At 47.8% G+C, this 24,533-nt stretch overlaps 1 protein-coding gene across 1 annotated transcript in view; it reads right to left on the bottom strand.

Moving 5' to 3' along the window:
• The window catches only part of SPNS2 (spinster homolog 2 (Drosophila)), a 173,311-nt gene that overhangs the window by 89,406 nt on the left and 59,372 nt on the right, over positions 1-24,533 (bottom strand). The window contains exon 2 of the mRNA XM_015427844.1: positions 20,289-20,354. Coding sequence (XP_015283330.1) covers positions 20,289-20,354 — 66 coding nt within the window. The remainder of the gene's footprint in view (positions 1-20,288; positions 20,355-24,533) is intronic.

Below are 24,533 nucleotides of genomic sequence, written 5' to 3'. Positions count from 1 at the left end.
CCCTATTTGAATAATATAAAGTGATGACTGGGGGGGGGGGTGAGTGAGACAGAGAGAGAGACAGAGAGCAGTCTTGTGGCCTGGTCTTGAAACCTTCCTCCCTGTATGTTAAGAACACAACTCCAACACGGATCAACATCTGATAGCCAGAACAGCCTTTACATTGCAGCTGTCCTGCTTTTAAACATTCCCGGCTAATGTAGCCACACCCACTATACAAATACCAACCAATAAGGTTGTTCACATAAGGACCAATCACGGATGTTCCCGCTCAGGGAGCTTGCTAGAAGGTGATTGGTTAGGTGCTTCCTGGGCTAGTAACACGATTGGATGTATTTGGATCCTAGCCCAGGATGAAGCTTAACATTACAAGTCAATGAGCTGTTTCACATACATCATGCATTCCATGGCAGCTTTGGAATACACTACACTGTATATGTGTTTTCCAGGCTCAAGGACATTTTGACAGGGGGTGTTTTCCCAGCAAGCAATCCATCCCCCCTATGGTTTGCATCTGAGTGGACTGGAGGCAAAGACCAATGGAGTAAATAGAGATGAACCTATGCAAATAATGAGGCCAAAGAAGCCTGCCACAGCAATATATTTTAAGGTGCCTATTTCGTGCCCGACATCGAAACACTGATTGACTTATAAACAAATCCAGAAAACGGCTGCCTAAGCCTGTCAGGCAGATTGCAAGCCAGCTTGTCTCGTTAGCTACCAATAAGCTCCTGGGCCTGTGGTCATGCATGATGGATGAGGCCCAGGAGCTGCAGCAGGGACAGGCACAGATCTCTGCTCACCTAAGTTTATCTGCAGGTATAACTGAAGCTGTGCATATTCACGTACTCAAGAGACAGCTGATGGACCAGATTTGGGTCCGTTGAGGAAAGCAGCTTTGGACTCTCCTCAGTTTTCACTGCATGACCCCACAGATATGTGAAGAAGAGTGTTGTGTTGCAAGGACAGCACTCGGAGTCGGCACACACTGCTGTGCTTAACTAGGAACTGTCTGCAAAAATACTATTTGGAAATCCAGGGGGGAAAGTCAGATGTGGGGAAAGAAAGAAACAAACACTGCAGCCCTGTACAGTCCCTGAAATCTAAATCTTCTGAAATCTATGAGTAGGGTTGCCAAGTCGAATCTTCTTACCGGCGGGGGAGCGTCGCTGGGCTCCGGGAGCTCTCGTCCGATGTGTGGGCGCGCCGCCAGCACGTCCCGGAAGTGACGCGCGATGTCGATCACGTTGGGGGTGTGACCCCGATCGGGGCCACGCCCTTAACGTGATCGAAGTGGTTGCATCACCTCCGGTGACACAGCCATGCTGTGCTTGGGGGGGCAGAGTTCCCCTCGAGGCCCAATTCCGTGGTGGCGGAAATCGGGCCTCCAAAGGGGGGGGTTTACCCGCCAACCGCCCCCACTTGGCAGCCCTATCTATGGGCATGGAATAGAAGAATTCCGCATAGGATTGCACTAAACAACACTTTTTTCCAGATCAGTGTTTTGGCCCTAGCTCACACTGAAGTCCTGAAAAGAAAACAGCAACTGTCTCCTGACAGAAATGCAGCATCCCGCTCGCTGAACTGCGACGCTGCAAAACTGCTGAAAAAGTCACTCTGCTAAAGAGTATATACGGGAACAGAACGAAAAGAATTCCCCCTGACAAAGATGCACGTGAAATGCATAGGGGTTATACAGTTATTAAAGCTTCTTTCCTTTCCACCATTTATCTTTTCATCTTCATTTTGCCTTGGTGCAGCCCCCTCTTTTCCTCTTTGAATTACGTGAGCCAAAACTGCCACCATTTTTTAAAAAGAAACAACAACACAAAACCCATATTTAATATCTCCCAAACAAATATAGGACTGTTATTTCTAAAACAGACTTTAAGAATAAAAACAGCCTCTGGAGAACAGAATGTAGAACAGGTGAGCCACCATTTGGTAGGCCGAAAGGGCCATCACTTTAGAGACAGGCCATGCAGAAGACATTCAAAATGGCACCTACAAAGACACCGCCCTATTTCTGGCACGGAACAGGGCATGCTTTGGTAGAACCAAAATACCAACTGGAGGCCAGGTAAATAAAAATAAATGAAAGTGATTATAAAAACGCCCTTCCAGTGTAAGGTTGCTCCACCCAAAGAAAACAGGAATTTGGGCTGATATTTTGGAACGAGAATGAAAAGACCTATTTGTTTCTCAGTATCACCACAGTTACAGGGGAAACACAGGAAAGGTTTAATTATCCTGACAGGACGGATGGCTTCGGTATCTATTTCTGCCTTCAGTTGCCTGACCCACCCTGATACAGGTGGGCCGGCAGCAGTGTTTTGGCTCTCTTTCTCTCTCAGTTCTTTTTTTTCTTCTTTGTATGCGGCTGGAATTTCCTCTCGCTTTTTAATTATGTGAAGACAGAAAACACAGTCCGTCTTCTCCAAGCTCCACTGCTTCCTTCACGCATGCCTGCACAGATATTCCACCCGGGGCCACCATTCAACTGGGCACCTTTCCTCCCTCAGGAAATGTAAAGGTGCTACTGATTCACTTGACAGAAAAAGACAGCACAAAGCCTCGAAACAAACACTGGACTGGGGGAAGGGAGGAAGATTAGCGGCTCTCTTAACGTTTTGACACTTTTTGAAGGCCTCTCTCCCGATATTGGGATAAAGAGGCCAGTCCTTTTCAGATGACATTCTAGGATCATCGAGGAGGGGGATATAGCGCATCCTTTGCACATTCATTTGAAGGTGTGCACAGATCCTGGACATATACGAACATATGGTCTAAGAGCCCTTACAGCAGAAGACTTGCGTTTCCCCAGGCTTCTTACTAGCATAAAGATATTTATATGCATGCAGGAATTGAGTGTATCATCTAATGAATATTTATAGGACGGGGGGGCAGTTTGCTGCCACCATCTCATCCACCCCTGCATCCGTGGTCCCCAAAATGTCATCTGAGAAGAGCTACTTTCTCAGGAAGATTCAAAAACCCACTTGAAAAACTGGCCAGCGTACTTGGGATATCAAGATGCTACCTCAAAACTGCTTGTTTCTCTGCAAGAATACTGTATGCTAAGTATTGGAGAAGAAATGAGGTACCTTCAAGGGAAGAAATCACAAATAAAATGCTTGAAACTGCAGAAATGGACAGACAAATTAACCTTAATGCTGAGAGGGCAAACTGAAGAATGTTTTGAAAATACATGGTTAAGATTTTACAAATAGGTTGAAGAATACAACAAATAAAATATATTGACATACAACCAATCTAGAAGGAAACAAGGACTTTATTTTTTAATTATATGCAAAAGACTTATACAAAAATACAATGTGGAATGTAGAAAATAAATAATTAAATACTGCATGAGGTACTTAAACAGACAATTTAATGATGTAACGGAACCCCCAATTTATGTTTGTTTGCTTGTCTTGTGATTGTTTTCTATGAAAATAAAAAACTTGACTGGGAGCCAGTTTGGTGTAGTGGTTAAGTGCGTGGACTCTAATCTGGGAGAACCAGGTTTGATTCCCCACTCCTCCACTTGTACCTGCTGGATGACCTTGGGCAAGCCGTAGTTCTGGCACAGCTGTTCTTGAAAAAGAGGACTTTCTGTCAGAGCTCTCTCAGCCCCGCCTACCTCACAGGGTGTCTGTTGTGGGGAGGGGAAGGGAAAGGAGTTTGTAAGCTGCTCTCCCTTGGGTACTGAAGGGCGGGGTATAAATCCAATCTCTTCTTCTTCTTCTATGAACAAAACTGCTTGTTTGTGGGCACTGGGCCTTATATTAAGATGGGAGAGGTCCCTCACCGGTTCTTGCTTAAGCCAACATTTTCCAACCATGCTCCTCAGAAGATTTTCAAGAGTTCTTGGTGGGGCATCATTAACGGTGGACAAGCTAACCTAAATAATAGCTTACATGTTATTGTTAGTATTAACTGCAGGGACACACTGCTTTTTTTCCCATCGAGGAACTGAAGGCGTTGTTACTGAGGTGGCTTCCCAAGAAGTTCCCCATCTGCTGATCTGTTTTCTCTTACATGCCTTCCAAATATGCCTTGGGGTCCAATCTTGCTTTGCAATGCCGAGCATTGGCAGGGGGCACTGGGTATCAGCACAGATGGCTTTAAAACGAGATCAGACATACATTCATGGAGGAGAGATCCATCAATGGCAGCCATGGTGACTACATAGAACCTCCATATTCAGAGGCAGTAAACTGCTGAACTCCAGTGGCAACATCAGGGGAAGGGGAGGGGCTGTGGCTCAGTGGAGAGGGGCTCTGATTTGTGTGCAGAAGATCCCATGTTCAATCCCTGGCATCGCCTGATTAAAAAACCCAGATAGCAGGTGACGTGAAAGACCCTGGAGAGCCACTGCCAGTCAGAGTAAAGGTAAAGGTAAAGGTTCCCTTGCTCGAAAGCCAGTCGAATCCGACTCTAGGGTTGCGGTGCTCATCTCCGTTTCAAAGTCGAAGAGCCAGCGCTATCCGAAGACGTTTCCGTGGTCATGTGGCAGGCATGACTAAACACCAAGGCGCACGGAACGCTGTTACCTTCCCACCGGAGTGGTACCTATTTATCTATTTGCAATTTCTTGCTTTCGAACTGCTAGGGTGGCAGGAGCTGGAACTAGAGACGGGAGCTCACTCCGTCATGCGGCCCCCGGGTCTCGAACTGCTGAACTACCGACCTTCTACAGCCTGCAGTTCAGCGTCTTAACCACTTGAGCCACCACAGCTCACACCAGTCAGAGTAGACAATACTAATTTTGATGGACAGATGGTTTGCTTCGGTAGGAGGCCGTTTTGTCTCTGTGTGTGAAGGCCTTGGTCTTTATGCCCAATTTGTTGGCCAATGTATGATACAGGATGCTGGGTTCGATGGACCACTGCACTGATCCAGGAGGGCTCTTCTTATGAGGAACAAACCTGGCCAGCAACCCCATACAAAACAAGTGGGACAGGGTGAGGTTGAACAACAGGCATCCTACATGCCAGATCTGATCCTGCAAGTAAATGGTATCTGGCACTACGACTGTCCAACCCTGGAGACAAGAGAAGGGAGTATGGAAGCCTGTCAAAGTGTAATTTGGCCATGAGGGAAAGGGCAGGACGGGGGGCCTCACCTCCCTGCCTCCCCATCTTGTCAAAACAGACTTCTCTGGCAAGCCTGTTGAGAAAGGTCACTAGGGTTCCTAAAAATATCAACGTTGACAAGGGCTCTCTGAAGATCAGAATTCTGGAAAAACCGCTGGTTTAGCAGGGAACGCTGCGTCAACACACAGGCTGAGAGTACTGCTGAGACCGTGCTGTTAGATAGCTGGCTGGCTTGGAACGCGATGCTAGGGGGAAACAGGGGTCATTTCGTAGAAAAAGAGGTGCAGGAGCTCATTAGCATAACTCATTTGCATATGCCACACCCCCTGACATCACCGGCAGTGTGTCAGAAGGCAACACCCACCGCTCAGGCTCCACTGGACTGTTTTAGATTGCTAGCTATTGGGGGGGGGGAGGAACGTGCAGTTCTGTCCTCGCAGAGGAGGGAGAGCTTGTACCTGAATAAAACCTGGTCTTAAAGGTGCCACTGGACTGTTTTGGGCTCTTTAATGCCGGAGCTCCGCTCCTGTGTGCTCCTGCAGGAAATGACCCCTGGGGGGAAATAACTGATTCTTCTCGTGTTCCTGACTGCAAGCTTTCATGGCACAAAGCCACCGTCCTGCTGCACAGAAGGATGGGCAATGTTGTGTAACCGACTCAAGAAACGGCCTAACTGTGTGAGAGTTTGTAGCAGGGTTGGCCTTTGCCCATGGCCTTTTCCTTACTACGTTGTTCCTGCAATTCCAGTGCAGAAGATGCTGACGCTTATTGGCCCAGGTCTACTCTGAAGGTTTGTAACTGAGCCAGAATTTGAACTCTGCCCACTCAGATGTAAGCTTGGGCTTTTTATCTGATTTCTCAGGCTGCAACAAAGGGAGGGGGGAAACACCCCCCCACCCCATCATTTGGTGCCTATCACCTTCGGGGAGAGGGCCATTCCTATCAGAGTGCTCATCATTTAATGGTAGACCACATCCCTGGTATGTGGAAAGTCCAAGGTTTAATTCTGAGCGTTGCCAGCTAAAGGGACTCGAGTGAAAAACAAAACCCTCTGCCCTCCTGCAAGAACAACCTCTGCCAGAGAAGAGAGGCAGCAGGGGATGGACTGTAGTGCAGTACACTGGGAAAGGATCATGCTCAATGGCAGAGCACATGCTTTGCATGCAGGAGGCCCCAGTACCAATTCATAGAATTAACCGTTAAGAAGGCATCAGATGGGCGGCTGTGTTGGTCTGCAGTGGAAGAAGTAGAAGTTTGAGCCCAGTAGCACCCTGAAGACCAACACGTTTTCCAGGATATAAACTTTCAAGAGTCCCATTTCCCTTCGTCAGGTATCTAACAAAGGGAGCATTGACTCCTGAAATCTTATACCCTGGAAATTGCTGGCCTTTAAGCTGCCAGTTCGGTGTAGTGGTTAAGTGCGCAGACTCTAATCTGGGAGAACCGGGTTTGATTCCCCACTCCTCCACTTGCACCTGCTGGATGACCTTGGGCAAGCCATAGTTCCGACAAGAGCTGTCCTTGAAGGGGCAGTTCTTGAAAGAGCTCTCTCGGCCCCACCTATCTCCCAGGCAGTGCTCCCTCTAAGCTATGGAGTCTTGGGAGCGAAAATTCTACTTCGTGAGCCACTGGCATTAAAGTTGTGAGTGAGCAACTTGGCGACTGCATAACTTAGTTTGCTCTGGAGCCATCCCTTCCTGAGCCAAGAGGAAAACGTGTGAGCCGGAAGCTAAAAAACTGTGAGCTAGCTCACACTAACTCCGTTTAGAGGGAACACTGCTCCCAGGGTGTGGGGAGGGGAAGGGAAAGGAGTTTGTAAGCCGCTCTGAGACTCCTTTGGGTAGTGAAGGGCGGGGTATAAACCCAATCTCCTCCTCCTCCTCCTCCTCCTCCTCCTCCTCTTGACTCAAATCTTGCTCAATCAATTAAGAACAGCAGATAGCAGGAAATGGTGTGGGGGAGGTGTTTTTGAGAAAGTCTGCCAATCTAAATAGATGGTCTTGGACTAGATGCGTGGAAATCCTGCTATAGGCAGCTTTATATGACATCCCTTGGAAACTTAGCAAAGGATATCCTCTAGTTCTGTGTTCCTCTTTAGCTAGCATGATTAACTGTATCAAAGGGAACTGCTGGGAAATCCTTTAAGGGGGCAGGGGGGAAAAACCCAGAGCATATAAAAATAGAAAGCAAATCACACAAACATATTTAACCCCAAAATGTTTACAACTGTGTTTCTAAATCGAAGAACGTTAACAGATAACGCAAACAAAAATCCATTCAGTTAAGCTTTCTGTCTTTACATGCTCACAAGGAGATAGCTGCTTAGCCAACCTCGGCTATTTGTCCTAAGAATCTGGCAGCAAGAAAGATAGACCCCACTAAACATGGAGGCTTCTGAAGATGCCTGTTATCACGATCAGATGCCAGGGAGGAAGCCACAGTCGGGAGACCGAGGCAGCCGGCTGCGCATGCATCCACATGCGCAGTTCGGCCAGGAGCCGGGGATGCGCCGGCAGGACGTGCCAGCGATCCCACGGCCGCGCTTGCCGCGGCCGTTCAGGTAAGACCACCTCTGTCGGTGGTTCGTTTTTGCTGCGGGGTTTCCGGGGTTAGGGACAGATCGGGGACGGGTGTGCGCCGCTTCCCAGATGTTGCGGTGAGATCGCGCCTGTTTGCTGCGGCCCCGATCTGTCCCTCTCCCGGGCCAAAACCCTCCGTGTGACCGGGACCAATGATTCCAACCTGCACTATTCTGCAACCCCCTCCAGAGTGTGGTAGTTTTTTAGAATTAAAACATAATGCAAGAACATAGCTAGGTGCAACTAACCGTGAAAGGAATTCTTTAAGAACGACACAAATTAATGGTTGATAGGTCTACCAAAGGTCGATGAAACAGGAATGGCTCTCAAATATAAACTAGCTGGGCGTCACAGCCAAGATCGTCAACCTCCAGGGGGCACCTGGAGATCTCCCGCTATTCCAGTTGATCTTCAGATGACCAAGATCAGTTCCCATGGAGAAAATGGCTGCTCTGGAGGGTGGACTCTGTGGCATCATACCCCGAAGAGGCCCCTCCCCTCCTCAAACTCTACCCTCCCCAGGCTCCACCTCCCCAATCCCCAGAAATTTCCCAACCCAGAGCTGGCAACCCTCGTCACAGCAGAGGAGACTACTGTCTTTACGGAGGCTTCTGGCTGACCGCTGTGAACAGCAGAATGTGAAACTGAATGGACCTCCAACCCAATCCAGAAAGGTTTCTCCTTAAGTTCTTAAGGTTCAGGCAGAGGACCTGGCAGGCTGCAACCATTCAGCCTCCAGTGAGAAATAATTTACTTGGATTGAGGAACGAAGCCAGAATGTGGCTTTGTTACTGCGTCACCTGAACCCGGCTGGCCTGAAAGCTGCAGAACCTCTCAGGCCATCGTGTAGCAGTGGCACCACAGAGCCGCAGACTGCTCCGTCCTCTGCTTATCCATGGCTCTAAGCAACGCAAGGCATCCCTCTGCGTTCCTGTCTGAAACCCTCGTGCCTTCTATTTCTTCCAATATGGAAGCCTAAGCCCTTGTAGCCGATCTTTTGCAGTGTGGAAAGCAATCACCCCTACCTCACATAGGTCAGGAATGCAAAAAGCTGCTACCTTACTGATGGACACAAAGATCATTCTCTTAATGTGCACATTAAAAACTTCCCCAGGACACAACATGGATATTGGTTTCTTTTCTCATTACATATGCTAACTCATTCAGTCCTCACATATGTATTCCCAACAAGACTATACCTCCTCTGTATTTTAGTGTATTTCTTTTTCAGAATAGTATATTAGAATACTGAATGTAACGCAAGGGATATTGGGATGTTTTGCTGCATCCACCTCAAAAAAGAAAAAATGCTGTTAAGTGACCTCCACTCCTGAGAGGAGAGAATGGAGAGTATGTTTACTTTCCACAATTAAAATTCCACAATTTACACATTTATCTGTTATTCTGACATATTTATTGCTTTATAACTGTTGACCATATAACCTTAGCTTGTTATTTAGTTATGCCTTTGCACATCTTCATCATGTTACACGTTAATTTGCTGCTCAGCCCCTGTGTAAAAGTTTGAACCTTATCTACCATTCCAATGTATTTGAAACAGTGTGCATGCTCACGAAAGCCCATACCTTCAATAAAACTTTGTCTTAAAGGTACCACTGGACTCTAAATTTGTTCAGCTCTTTCATACATCCGGTTACATCATTCTCCAGCTAATCCATGAGGAGAGAGACCAGAGAATGTGCAAAGAAAGAGCGAGTGTTGTTTCATGAACAGAGTACAGGGTCTGAAATGAAAGACACCCCCCCCCCCGCTCCAGTAATAATAATAATAATTAGAAAGCCCTGTCTTAACCAAGCACCATGGGTCTTCCGTTTTCATTCAATTGCATCAGCTCTGGTGGTTTGCAAACAGAAAAAAGAGCAAACGCTCTGCTTTCAAAGCTAACCATGGCACACTTGGAATGAATGCCAAATGGCTGCCAAACAATTTGGCCACACATTCCCCTTGATACTCAAGCTAGTCAGAATGGGTCTGTACTCAAATCAAAAGGTTACGGGAAGGAGAAGCTGCCGAGGTCTAGCCCTAATCTTCAGAGCACTGTGTATTCTCCAATATTTCCAGTGGGCTGGTTTTGCATTCTGCAGTACCCTGTTTGCAGGGCAGGCCCACAAGATGGCCAGTGTCCAGGGCAGGATCTGAACCAACGAGATGCCAGCGCAAGGGTGCAGTGAGACGGTAACAGCCCCTAATTTTTGTGCTTCTTTAAGTCAACTTGCTTGGGCTCATTCTTACAAACAGATGTATGCACGCGGGATATGCAAACAAACACTCACTGTAACTTATCTACAGGGCTACTATCTGCTCTCACTGGCAGTGGCTCTCCAGGGCCTGCAACACAGAGAGGTCTCTCCTAACACTGGCTATCTAAAACCCTTTACCTAGAGACACGGGGAACTGAGCCTGTCAAGTTCCGCATGTTAAGCCTGTGTTCTACTGCTGAATTCCTCCCTAAATATGAACATATGAGGCTGTCTTATTCTGCATCAGACCACTAATCTATCTTGACTAGTTATCTATGCCAACCGGTAAGGTCTCGCCAAAGGTTCAAGCCAAGCTTATCTTCTCAGTACTGCTCCGTGTGATCCTTTTAACTGGAGATGCTGACCCAGTAGGGTACAGACCAGTGTCCCCTCTAAGCTGAGTTAGTGTGAGCTAGCTCACAGTTTTTTAGCCTACTGCTCACACATTTTTGTTTTAGCTCAGGAAGGGTGGCTCCAGGGCAAACTAATTTATGCAGCAGCCAAATCGCTCGCTCACAGTTTTAACACCAGTAGCTCAGAAAGTAGGATTTTTGCTCACAAGACTCCACAACTTAGAGGGAGCATTGGACTACAGACCAGAGGTCATTTCGGAGGGGGGTCGCGGGGGATCGCAGTTCCCCCGGGTGAGGTACGGGGGCGGGGCACATGACGAAGCCCCGCCCCCTACTTCCGGCTGCCCCGCTTCCGGCCCTCATTCAGCCAGGAGGAGGCAGGAGAAGAGGGAGGGTAAGTTGCTTCCTCCCTGCCTCTCCCCACCCCTGCCTGCCTGGGGCCAGGGAGGGCCTTCGCGGGGCTTCCTTGCACTCCCGCCGGCATTGCAGGTCCACCGTCGGGCCCCTCATGGGGCTCGGCAGTGGAGCTGCAAGGCTGCCGGCGGAGGACGGGACCGTTGGGGGCAGGGTGTGTGGCCTTATGACACACTTCCGGTGATGTCAGGGGGTGTGGCATATGCTAATGAGTTATGCTAATGAGTTCCCCTAGCTCTTTTTCTACGAAATGACCCCTGCTACAGACCCACATTTTCCTTCCTCAAGACGAGCCAACTACCTTTGGATCGGAAAGACACACAGTTGACCATTCAAACCACAGCCAGCTGCTGCCACCAGCAAAAAGCAGACAAAAGACACCCTACCAAAGGTGACAATAGAACCTATCCCTCAACCAAGGTAGCGAAGCCACAAAATACAACGCAAAAGACTGAGAAACACTCTGACCTGGACAGCCCAGGCGAGCCTGATCTCATCAGATCTCGGAAGCTAAGCAGGGCCGACCCTGGCAAGTATTTGGAAGGGAGACCTTCAAGGGATACCAGGGTTGGGACACAGAGACAGGTTATCAAGCCACCTCTCTGAAACGTCCTAGCTCCACCACTAGGAGTTGCCAGAAGTCACCATGACTTCCATGCTCACAAGCACACACACAAAATACTCACCAACCCCGCCAAACACACACACACACACACAAGACTGAGAAACCTAAGGCAGAACAGTGCTGCTCATCAGGATCACCACCATATCCAATAAAAGCGTGAAATTCCTCCTCATCCAGAAACAAGGTGCCAAGAAATTGACAGATAAACTGAACAGCCTTGCTAAGACCTGATCAAATGTCTCCACTATCAATGGTCAACTAGACGCTCCTTGGAAGCTCAAAAGCAAGTCACGTTGGAAAGTCAAGCGTTCAGCTAGTCGCAATAACGGAACGAAGCATGTCTCATTTTCCAACCTGTGGCACGTAAGTCAACTGGTTGGCCAAATATCACCAGGTGATCAACAATCAATGTTCCATGAGCCTGATGGATGAGTTGGGTTTTGGCCACTGTGTGAGACAGAGTGTTGGGCCACTGGCCTGATCCAACATGGCTTCTCTCATGTCCTTATGTTCTTCACTCTTCCCTCCTAAAGGATGGCTTCCTGCTGCAGGAGGGACTCAGCTCCCTTTCCCAGCTGCTACTGCTGGAGACCATGAACCTGAGAATGCCACTATGCAGATGGCTGCCTTCTGTCCTCTGTTTCATTATGATGCCAATTGCTGCCAAGGGGAGAGGGGCTGCTCAACCCCTAACCCTGCCACCGCCATGGGCAAGCCTATCAGCACTGCAAAGCATCTCTCACTGGCCACTGCTGAACTGCAGGCATCTCCAAACAGGGAACATTCCCCTGCTTTTTAAAAACTGATGCCTTTCATGATAATAAATCCAGAACGGTAGCCACATTAGTCTATTGCAATACTTTGGAACTGTAGGCTGACATCCACCCAGTCCCCATGCAATGTTCCAGGATAAGAGACAGAGAGAACTATTCATACATAGAAAACTTGCCCAACTGTGAGCTTGTCACCACTCATTACAATAATTTAAAATTTCACTGTTGCACCACAACAGAGAATCCCATTCCTTTCTGTAATTAGCATAATTATCAAACCTGCTGATGATCAACATATTTTCCCTGTAGTGCTAACAGAATAAATGCTTTAAAATACATTAGCTCGGTATGGGATTAAACAACGTTTGACCAAATATCCAGCTTTACATTTCTCCTCCCCAGGGAGATCCATCTGTTTCCCTGTATCACTGTCTTCTGCTTTTTGTCTTTGTTGAAGACTCTCAATAATAGTTATTGGCCCTCCTCCCTGGTTTTGGTGTTATGTGTGTTTATATGTGTCCAGTGGGGTGCCACGGGGCTCGGTTTTGGGCCCGGTACTTTTCAATATTTTTATCATTGATCTGGATGAAGGGGTAAGAGGGCTACTCATTAAATTTGCTGATGATACCAAATTGGGAGGAGTAGCAAACACCCAAGAAGATAGAGTTAAAATTCAACAAGACCTGAATACTCTGGAGAAGTGGGCAGTTGCAAACAGGATGCAATTCAACAAAGACAAACACACAGTATTACATCCGGGACACAAAAATGTCAAGCACAAATACTGGATGGGGGATATGTTTCTGGGGAGTAATTTATGTGAAAGAGATCTTGGGGTAAGGGTGGACTGTAAACTAAATATGAGCAGTCAGTCAGTGTACGTGGTGGCAAAAAAGGCAAATTCAGTCTTAGGTTGTATTAAAAAGGCCATGGCGTCAAAATCGCAGGAGTCATAGCTCCTCTGTATACTGTCTTGGTCAGGCCGCACCTGGAGTCCTGTGTGCAGTTCTGGAGGCCTCACTTCAAAAAAGGATGTGGACAAAATCAAGAGGGTACAGAAGAGAGCGACAAGGATGATCAGGGGTCTGGAGACTGAGCCCTACGAGGAAAGGCTAAGGGCCTTGGGGATGTTTAGTGTGGAGAAGAGGAGATTGAGGGGGGACATGATTGTTCTCTTTAAACATTTCAAAGGCTGTTCTTTGGAGGAGGGCAAGGAGCTGTTCCAGTTGGCAGCAGAGGAGAGGACCCGAAGCAACGGGTTTAAATTACATGCAGAAAGGTATCGGCTGGATATTAGGAAACACTTTTTCGCGGTCAGAGTGGTACAAAGGTGGAATCAGCTGCCTAGGGAGGTGGTGCTCTCCCCTTCACTGCCAGCTTTCAAGAAGAGGCTGGACGAATATTTGTCAGAGATGCTTTAGGCTGGTCCTGCACTGGGCAGGGGGTTGGGCTAGATGGTCTGTATGGCCCCTTCCAACGCTAGGATTCTGTGATTCTACTGAATTGTTTTTTAATACCACTCTAAATGAGTGGTCATTACTCTGTCCTTACTGTTGATTGTGAAGGAGTGCTCACCTTCAGCCCTGTTTGGTCCCAGCACGTAAATTAGAGACTAAGGTTGCCAGACCTGAGATGGGAAATACTTGGAGATTTTAGGGGTGGAGCCTGGGAAAAGTGGGGTTTGGGGAAGGGAAGGACCTCAGCTTTAGAGCCTCTCCTCCAAAGTAGCCATTTTCTCCAGGAGAATGGATCTCTGTTGACCAGAGATGAAGTGTAGTGGGTTAGACGCATGTAGAAACCACTGAGACCGATGTAGTGATCAGCATGGTTTACTGGTACACAACAAAGACAAAGACTAATGGCCGGCTGGCCAACTATATACACACTTGGGGACGCCCCCCTAGGTCCCGTTGGTGGGTTTAAATCTCCCGCCACGGTCCTGTTGGTTCCCAAGTCGAGAGCCTAGGAGCCCGGTCCCCATTGTTCTTCCAGAGTCAAGCTCTGGGGTATTCGCTGGCCCCTGGTGGCAGTCAGCGGACATAACAAGAGATCAATTGTAATACCAGGAAGTCTCCAGGCCCCACCTGGAGGTTGGCAACTCAATCAGAGAGACACCTCCTCCCATGACTCCTTTGTACTCAATTCTATGGCTCATTTACTGTGGGAATTATTATCACATCTACCTTTCCTCTTTATTCACCAAATAAGTAGATGTATCAACTGGAGGTTTTCTGACCATCTATGCAGAGCAAATTTCACTTTGTACTATTGAATAACCGGAGCGGTGCTTAGAGGATAAGACCAACCAAACACCAAGAACATGGCCAAGAAATTTTCAGAGTTAGTACATAAGACCAAAATCAATCCCAAAAGAGTATCAACACAGTTGCTGAATAAAGAAGAAGAAGAAGAGATTGGATTTATACCCCGCCCTTCACTTGGAGTCTCAGAGCGGCTTACAAACTCCTTTCCCTTCCCCTCCCCACAACAGACACCCTGTGAGGTGGGTGGGACTGAGAGAACTCTGACACAAACTGCTCTTTTTCAAGGACAGCTGTGCCAGAGCTTGTGACTGACCCAAGGTCACATCAGCAGGTGCAAGTGGAGAAGTGAGGAATCAAACCCGGTTCTCCCAGATTAAAGTCTGCATACTTAACCACTACACCAAACTGGCTAAAGAGATTTGCTTTCTACTGATAATCTCTGTTTGATCACTGATTCAGAACAGTGTATTTTGTATGGAACTGCATGTTCCTTGTTGAACTGTAGAGAGAGGAGAGTCGCTAGGTCCGTCCCCCCTGGCCCCTGGTGGAGTATGGGGACCTCAAAGTAGGATTTCCAGATCCAAACTGGGAGACTTCTTAAGATTTGGGAATGGCGCCTGGGGAGGCCAGGGACCTCAAAGTGGGGTACAAGGCCACAGAGTCCACCCTCCAAAGCATCCATTTTCTCTGGGAGAACTGATCTCTGTAGTCTGGAGATGAGCTGTAATTCCGGGGGATCCCCCAGTCTCACCTGGAGGCTGGCATCCCTAAGACAGAGAGACCTGGTGGAAAGCACTTTTTCTCTCTTGATACTTCTCAGGCCAGTGGTGGCGAACCTATGGCACGGGTGCCAGAGGTGGCACTCAGAGCCCTCTCAGTGGGCACGCATGCCATCGCCCCAGCCAGGCCCAGACTGTCATTAAAGTGTGGAATTCTCTGCCAAATAATTTTAAGTAAATGAAAGCATTTGGGATTGCTTTCCTTACTTTGTTTGGATCATCTTATGTTAATGTATGAGTTGTTTTTTTCTAAACTAAAACCTCAGTATTCAGGTTAAATTACTGTGTTGGCACTTTGCGATAAATAAGTGGGTTTTGGGTTGCAGTTTGGGCACTTGGTCTCTAAAAGGTTCGCCATCACTGTCCTAGGCAGTCCTGAGATTTGTAACTGCTCCTCCCAATGGAAATGGCAACTGTTTCACATAACCCACTTTCTAAAACCAGATCAAGATCCTTTTATTGCTCTGATGTTGCTTCCGGATACACTTCTGACCTTTTCTACCGAGTAACAATCCATATGTTCACAGTAGAGAAATTCATTCAAGGGAATGAGACTCATTTCCCCCTTTCTGTCTGAGGAATCCATGAATATCATTAAAATGCAGATAACATTGCTTTAAACTGTGCCAGGCGCTTGTCGCCGAGGTTAACTCAAATCCTCCCAAAATGTCTAAACGTGTTCGGCAGAGGCCTGGCTGGCTCTAGCCTCCTCTGATTCTCATTCTCCAAGAGTGGGCAAGACATTTGTCGGATGAAATTGGAATTCAAGGGGAGGGGAGGGGATGTGCTATCATGCATCCTGTAAGGAGACGTTGCACGTGGAATGTGAAAATAACCTATCTTGGCTCACTGTCCCAGCCAGGCCTTGTGGGAGAGCATCAAGTTCCACCAGCACTTCGGGGCTTCATTTCCCTCTCCAAGGACACACACATATTGTGGACATGGAACCTGATACAATGCCAATGCAAAACTAATCGTCTATAAATAGTCCCATGGTTTACGGGCATGTGATATAATCGTCTTCCAGAACGGAACCTCCACCTTCAGAGGCAGTATACCTCTAATGTTGGGGCTGGAACAAAAAAACCGGAAGTGGGCTTTTGTCTTTACACTCAGCTTATGGCTTTCCAGAAACACCTGGTTTCTCGCTGTGTGTGACAAGAAGATTTAACTTTGGTCTTATCCAACAGGGTTCATTTATGTTAAGGGTTTTTTTATTCCAGCAAACAAGACCACTGCCTGTTTAAATTTGCTTTGCTGTTCAACTGGGCTTAATGGCAAATGCTGCTTATTATTGAGGCTCTATTGGATTTTTAAGTGTGGTGAACTCTGCACATGTGGTTCTATACCTTTTTTAAAAGTATGGGTTTGATGTGGGTTGACCGCACAAATCCCACATCTTTGCAAGGCAACATTTTGGGCAAGCAACCTTCCGTCTCTCTTCTCACTGGTTCCAGGACTGGGCAAGCCATCCGACTGGCCTGAGCAAATTACCAAGCAAAAAAGAACGAGGGAGGACTTTTTCAGCACATCCAGTGCTGAGGAAAGAAGATTTTTAAAAAATTAAGTCGTTTGGCATTCAGTGCAGCACGGTGGGACCATTTCGGCACCAAATGGATCCTTTTCTGACACCAAACTTTAATCTAGACATCATTTTAAATGCAGAGCCCTGCCCGAAATCATTATGCTTTATAAATTAGAATCACTCTGTTCTCATCTGTCATAGGTAACAAGATGTGCATTGAAGAGACAAGAGGGAGGGCACGAGAGAAGCAAAAAACAGAAAAAGAGGAAGGACAAAGCAAGGAGAGGTGCGATTTGCAGAGTTCATCCTGAAACAAGTGGTTCCTCCTTCCGCGCCATAAAGGTTTATGCAACAGTTATTAATGTCTCCCTAGCTCCATCCGTCTGGAGGCTATTTACAGCTCAGTTTGCAACTTCCTCTGAAAAGCACTCAAAGCCATGGGGCAGCGCACAAGAAAGAGCATAGCAGTGCACCCTACAGCCATCTCATACTGTCAAGCTGATATAAACACGGCTTCTGTTCAGAAGACTCACTTAGGACCTGTTTAACTGCTCCTTGGCAGCCCCGTGGTGGCGGCTGCAAAACCTTTCTCCATGTGAATGACAGGGGCATGTGAAGGTTCCAGCCATTTAGCCCAGAAGACAATCCACATCCATTCATTGTGTGGAAGAAGGAGCACATATTCTGCATGCCACCCGCCAGGTTCAATCTCCGGCATCTCTAAGTTAAAGGATTTTAGGAAGCAGGTGTTGGGGAAGACCGTGAAACCCTGAAGAGCCGCTGCAAGCCAGAGGAAACATTACTGAGCAATGTGGCTCAATGGTCTCCCAGAATTCTAGTGGTTTCATGCTTCTACATTTGGATCTGTATCAGTGATGCAGTGGGTAAAGGTAAAGGTTCCCTTGCTCGAAAGCCAGTCGAATCCAACTCTAGGGTTGCGGTGCTCATCTCCGTTTCAAAGCCGAAGAGCCAGCGCTGTCCGAAGACGTTTCCGCGGTCATGTGGCCGGCATGACTAAACACCAAGGCGCACGGAACGCTGTTACCTTCCCACCGAAGTGGTTCCTATTTATCTTCTTGCAATTTCTTGTTTTCGAACTGCTAGGTTGGCATGAGCTGGAACTAGAGACGGGAGCTCACTCCGTCATGCGGCAACCCGGGTCTCGAACTGCTGAACTACCGACCTTCCACAGCCTGCAGTTCAGCGTCTTAACCACTTGAGCCACCGCAGCTCCAATGCAGTGGAGGGTACCGTAAAAATCCAACGATCAAAGAAAGTGAAAGCAGCATGCCGTGTAGAGGGTACCATAAAATCCGATGATCAAAGAAAGTGAAAGCGGCATGCAATGCAGAGGGGAAATTCTGCTCCAATGTGGGTTTGCTAAAACAACAGAGGGAAAAGCCAATGCAGCATCGCCCACTCTCCATACAAAAATCCCTTGACATCTGCATTTAATGCTCAGCAACTCCAGTTAAACGATGTCAACTAATGGGAAAGACTCGTCTCTGCCTGAGTCCCTGGAGAACAGATGGCAGTCAGAGTGGACAGTACTGATCTGGAAAGGCGAAAGGCAGAAGCACAGAGAAGGAGAAAATGTGTGACAAGCACACCAAATCCACCAAATGTTAGAATGTCTGACGCAGAAAGAGATCTCTAGTGCTCATGCATGCTCATTATTTACTTACTTTATTATACTTTTCTTCACCCCCCCCCCCCCCCCTGCACAGCGCAACGCTCAGGGCAGGTTAACAGCAAAATTAAAACAACACCGTAGGTTAGTTGTTAAAAACAATTATCAAAGTAACACATTTGAATAAAATCAGATGGTGGAATACAGCACAGAATAGCATGAATCAGCCATACAGAATAAACATCAGATGTCTGAGAGTCGTAAAACACGAACAAATATTATACACACGTTTTAATTGAAAAATATGCAAATTTTCTTTTTATTAACATTAAATTAGACAGTGTGGAAGAGCCACATGTGGCTCCCGAGGTGCAGTTTGACCACCCTTGGCATAAATTATCCAACGTGAGGTCATACAGACAGTGTTGGTGGAACTGGTGCAATGACAGAATGAATGGCGGAGGAGGGAGGGGCTGGGGGAGGCCAATTCAACCGCGGGCCTGGCAAAACATTTCTTTCTTACAGGACCTTAAGAACTGCATCAAATTCCGCAAGGCCTGGATCTCATCTGTAAGAGGGTTCTACCAGGCCGGGGCCAGAGCTGAAAAGGCTCTGGCCTATGTTGAAGCTAGACTAATGTTTTTCGGGCCAGGGATCGCCAGGAGGTTATTGTCCATCGAGTGCAGGGCTCTTGGGGGGGGGGCATACCAGGGGAGACAGTCCCAAAGATATGTTGGTCCCAGATTGTGTAAGGCTTCAACCTGATTACACTGCCCAGGATACAACTGATCGAGGGTCATTTCCTGCAGGAGCGCACAGGAGCGGAGCTCCGGCAATAACGAGCCCAGTGGGCGGGCACATGCAACAAGCCCCACCCCCTGCTCCCAGCAGCCCTCAGTCAGAGCAAAAAGCAGCCAGGTAAGTTGCAGAGCTTGCCCCGGCCCCCCGGTCCAAAACAGTCCAGTGGTACCTTTAAGACCAAGTTTTATTCAGGTACAAGCTCTCCCTCCTCTGTGAGGACAGATCTGCACGTCCCGTCCCCCCCAATAGCTAGCAATCCAAAACAGTCCAGTGGAGCCTGAGCGGTGGGTGTTGCCTTATGACACAGTTCCGGTGATGTCAGGGGGTGTGGCATATGCAAATAAGTTGTGCTAATGAGTTATACTAATGAGCTCCTGCACCTCTTTTTCTACAAAATGACCCCTGCAACTGATAGATGCTGCTACTCTCTAGCAACACTCTGTTGAAGTTCTGTCCTTCTGCTTACCACACACACATTGGCGTAGCCAAATATGGCCTTTAAAAAAGGACACCATCTGGCCACATGTTTGCAAGCCAGGCCTGGCTGGTAGAACTCTCAGACTACCCAGAATTCTTAATGTGCAAGTTTGGGCCGAAAAGGACCCAAAGGACGTGAGAGAAAGAGACTGAGCCATGGTCCGCCTCAGGAAGCTTCAGGGTAGGGTAAGGATTTGAATCTGGATATCCTAGTCAGTCACTCTAACCACTACACCACACTGGCTCTTCCCCTTGGAAACCAACAGAAGTGGAAACTGGATCAAACGACTGATTCATTTAATCGTGCTTACAAAGAAAACTAAATATTTCCAAATTAAGATGAACCCCCAACCCCAAGTCTCTGCACACCTGTCAGTTGCTGGGTGCTGCTAGACGCTCAGCTTGCATTCCCAAAGCTGCACAGACTCACAAAAAAACCTGCCTGCTTTCTTGTACTCCAGAGAGATGATGGCCCAGGGCAAAAGATGCAACAGGCATGGGTGGCATTCCGTCCTTCAGACTCAAAAGACCAAAAGCTGCAGCTGAGCCGCAGCCAAACAGAAGTAGAAACACATTTTTGAACAACAAGCCAGATTTGCCAGCTAATTAACATTTAAAACAGAGCCAGCAGCGCACAAGGACACTGCGACCTTGGCTCGGGAAATCGTGCCGATCGCACAAGGGAAGCTCGTGGAAGCCTCTTCTTACCTGTTTGCAACAAGCCGGCTCCACTGTCTTTGACTCCAAAATGCTGCTGGATGTCCAACAGAACCCCTGGAGGAAAGAAAGGAAATCTACGTTTATACACACAAACACACACACACACACCCGTATAATAAATCAGTGCAAAAGCTTGTAAAAGCAGATGTTTTCAAACTGGATGCCAAGGAGCCTTGCAGGTTCCCAGAGGCTTATGAGGTCTTGCTCCATATGGAGATTGGTAAACAGAGGATGAACTTCCTCGAAGGACACAGCTAGACCCTGCTCCCTCATCTTCTCGTGCAACATGCTGTTGGTGGGGAGCACCAGGCACAATCTAGGCCAGAAAGGGGGATGTTAACAGCCCCTCCCACTGGCTTGTATGAACTGAGAGGCATGTTCTAGAGCATGTCGCAGGTGTCAGTAGGCACTCAGCAAAATGCTTCTGGTGCCCCCCCCCCCCACCTAGGGCTGATAACTTCTAGGCAGAGCCTAGAGATCTTCTGGAATTACAGCTGATCGCCAGACAACAGAGATCAGCCCACCTGGAGAAGATGGCTGCTTTGGAGGGTGGACTCGAGCATTATGCCCCACTGAGCTCCAGGCCCACAGCTACAGTGGGGCTTTTCTCCTGTAAATGCTATTTCCAAAAACGTTTTTTTTTAAATGCGTGTGCTCCTTTAAGCCGAGGGGGGTGCCGTAATGGACTAATTCCTGCACTGAGCAAGGGGGTTGGAGTAGGTGACCTCTAGGATCCCTTCTAACTCTGGGTCAAGAAACTGGTCTCTGTCAAGAAACTGACCTCCTTTAAGAGAGTTTTTCTGCCTAAGTGTTAGCTTTCTTGACTACAGAAGTCATCACCCCCAGTCGCTTAGGCTGGCAGAAGTGCTTAACTTGCAGCAGCTGAGAACTGTCATCTAAAGTGGTTGACAGCTTGCAGTTTGGAGAGCTATCCTGGAAACAGCTTTCTATTGGCTAAATGGCTTTTCTCTCTGCACGGAGAACGTCAGCCCCGCCAGCGAAAAATTTGCCCCACAAGCCACAAAATCCTGGCTTCGGGCCTGCCCACTCCAGGCTACACCCCCAAATCACCAGGTCTTTCTCATCCCCAGAGTCGGCAACGTTATCCCTACCAGTTCACTGGGCTCTCTGCAATCCTACCCCATCTGCAGGGCAGCTACCGGTCACCCCTTGCCACCCAGTCACCCCTCCATCTCTCCTCGGTGTCCACCAGCCAGTGAGCAGCTGGCTGCCACTGCCCAAAAGAGGAGGACAGGGCTGTGAATGGTCAGCCATCAGCAGTAGAGAGCCAGGGCCAATGGGGAAAGCCAAAGCCTACCACATAAGCAAGAGTGAATGAGCCACTAGTAAGCAAGAGAATGAGCAGCCACTGCTGTCCCCAAGCGAGACAACGGGTCTCGCTTCTCTCTGCTGCCACCTGCTTCCACCAGATGCCTCCCTGGGTGGCAGAGGCTGCTGCTTCTAGCTGCTAGCCACCATGGTTGGCAGACTGGAGGGATTGCCACTAAGGAAGGTGAGAAGCCAGCCTAGGCAGGGGGCAATGTCTGGGCAGGGTTAGGGTTAGGCAGGGCTCTTTTTGTAGAAAAAGCCCAGCAGGAACTCATTAGCATAATAGGCCACACCCAACAGCAGGAACTCATTAGCATATTGGGCCACACCCCCATGTTACCAGTAGTGTGGTTATCCAGCCACACCCACCTTTTGCTTGTTATTCTGTTTACCTTGTTTGTTGTCAAAACCCAGGGCTTTTTTTGTAGCAGGAACTCCTTTGCATGTTAGGCCACACACCCCAATGTAGCCAATCCTAATGAGTTCCTGCTGTTGGGTGTGGCCTATTATGCTAATGAGTTCCTGCTGGGCGTGGCCAACTCGGGAGCCAGCCGGAACTCCGTTCCTGTGCGTTCCATTCCTGCCCAAAAATAGCCCTGGGGTTAGGTGATTAGGGAAGGGGTGATCCATCCCACCTCCAAAGAGAGGCCCCAAATCCAAGGTCAGTATTATGAAATGAGGTCGAGGCAGCTTCTTGAACAAGTGATTTCATTTTCTTCAGCTCATAACAACACAAGACAAGACTACATAGAACAAGGCTAACTTATATACGATTTGACCGGGCAAAACCACACCCAACAAACAGATAACAGCCAATAGGAACACTGAGCTTGGAACCAATGAGAGTGGTCTCCGCGGAAGACAAAGGCTTCTCTGATTGGCCCTTTAGGTCAATCCTTACAATGCTCTTTTAATATAGAACTGTTCATAAGCTCACTCATGTCTCTATTACATTAAGACATAACAGTCAGCCAGTGGTTTTCCCAGGGCTAGGCAGCAATTGTCAGCACCAGACATTTCTAGGAACTGAGGGCTCTCAGCAGCTTCCAAAGGTGCTGACCCCTGGAGACCATTCCACTATGATCCTCTGGAAAGTGTGAGAATTCTATGGCGGATGCAAAGGATTTCCTCAAAACGCTAGTTGCCGTGAAAAGCTGTCTGTCCAAAAATGGGAAAACACAGTGTCATGGAGTCAACATACCAGCAAAAAATACAATTTGCAATTAGACCTCTTCGGAGTTTAGAGTTCTGCTTTTGGACTCCAATGTAGATCAGCTCCAGAAAGGTAACTGGGCCGGCCGGCAACAGCCGTAACACCACCGTGCCCCGCGGCGCTTTAAAGATCGCCACCCTCTTTTGTCGGCCCGAGCCCCCTTGCCCAGATGCATGAAGTGTTACTTCCCGTTGGCAGATAGAAGTATATAGATAAGTACAACACACTGCAGGCAGCCAGGAGAGATGTTATTACAAAAGAAACTGGAAGACGCAGTAATCTGACAGATCGCTAAAGTTAGGGCTTAAAAAGCCCTTCGAAAACCAATGGAACAAGCTTAGAAACTAAGCCTGGTGGTTGAATTTTAAAGGCAATAAAAGAATCGACTTCCCGAATTCTTGCTTTTTCTAAAACCCCTTAATCCAACTAGTAATCTCTATCGAGGGCATCGGGTGGGAGGCAAAAGAAACCCAAAACAAACTGCAGTTGCTATAAGTGAATGCCAAATTAGAAGCATTTCGCCTTGAGGATTTCTCTCTCGGCATATTTATTTCTGCTCTGACACTCTCCCTCTGTAATCAGTTGCTCTTGAGGCCACGCCCCGTAGCCACCATGCCGCTTTAGCATCCTTCTCCACGCTAGTTTATTCTTAGAGACCTAGAAACCGCATTTTAAAGCCTTCTAAAGAGGCGGCAGACAAGCCAAACCACAAACGAAACTGAAGAATGCAAGGATGAGGATTTTCCATGGAGCATCCAAAACAATAACAGGAAAGCAATCACTTTTTAAAAAAAAAGATTTTAAAAACAAACAAAGCATGTTTTAAAAAGGCAAGAAAAGGAGAAAATAGATGCGGATGCCCAGTTTTCCAGATCTGGGCCAACTAATTATGCTCTAAATCCAGAGAGACGGCCGTGTTACTCTGTTCCTGCCAGAAGTCCTGTAGCACCTTGAAGACTAACAAAATTTATTCCAGCATAAGCTTTAGTGAATCAGAGTTTATTTCATCAGATGCATGAACCGTCCAGCCCTGCATCTATTATTTATTCAGGCAATTTAGAAAATGTATACGCCAATACAGGGGTCATTTAGTAGAAAAAGAGGTGCAGGAGCTCATTAGCATAACTCATTAGCATAACTTATTTGCATATGCCACACCCCCTGACATCACCGGAAGTGTGTCAGAAGGCAACAACCACTGCAACTTACCTGGCTGCTTCTTGCTCCTTGTGGCCCAGGGCTGCTGGGAGCAGGGGCGGGGCTTGTTGCAAGTGCCCGCCCCCTGGGCTCTTTACTGCCGGAGCTCCGCTCCTGGGCGCTCCTGCAGGAAATGACCCCTGCTACAATGCATCTGATGAAGTGAGGTCTGACTTACAAAAGGTAGCACCGGAATAAATTTTGTTAGTCTTTCAGGTGCCGCTGGACTTCTGCTTAATTATGCTCTGATAATTCAGAGGTACACTGTTCAAGTTGCTGGCAGTATTCTTCTCCCCCACCCAATGTCCCCGCCACCCATCCAATGAGCTTTTTTATTGGCTTTATTCTGTTTAAACAGCAGATCAACCAATATGTGAGAGACCAATAAAACAGGCGGACCAATTTTGGGGGGAGATTTAGGATCAATGGCACCAACATCACTGATTCATGAACAAAACATGAGAAGACAATCACCGGCTTAAACTGTCTTTATA

This window comes from Gekko japonicus, unplaced genomic scaffold (genome assembly GCF_001447785.1).
Source record: "Gekko japonicus isolate JY-2015 unplaced genomic scaffold, Gekko_japonicus_V1.1 scaffold677, whole genome shotgun sequence".
In the NCBI taxonomy this organism is placed as follows: Eukaryota; Metazoa; Chordata; class Lepidosauria; order Squamata; family Gekkonidae; genus Gekko; species Gekko japonicus.
Note: the sequence above shows the minus strand (reverse complement) of the source record. Positions and strands in the feature narration are given on the sequence as shown.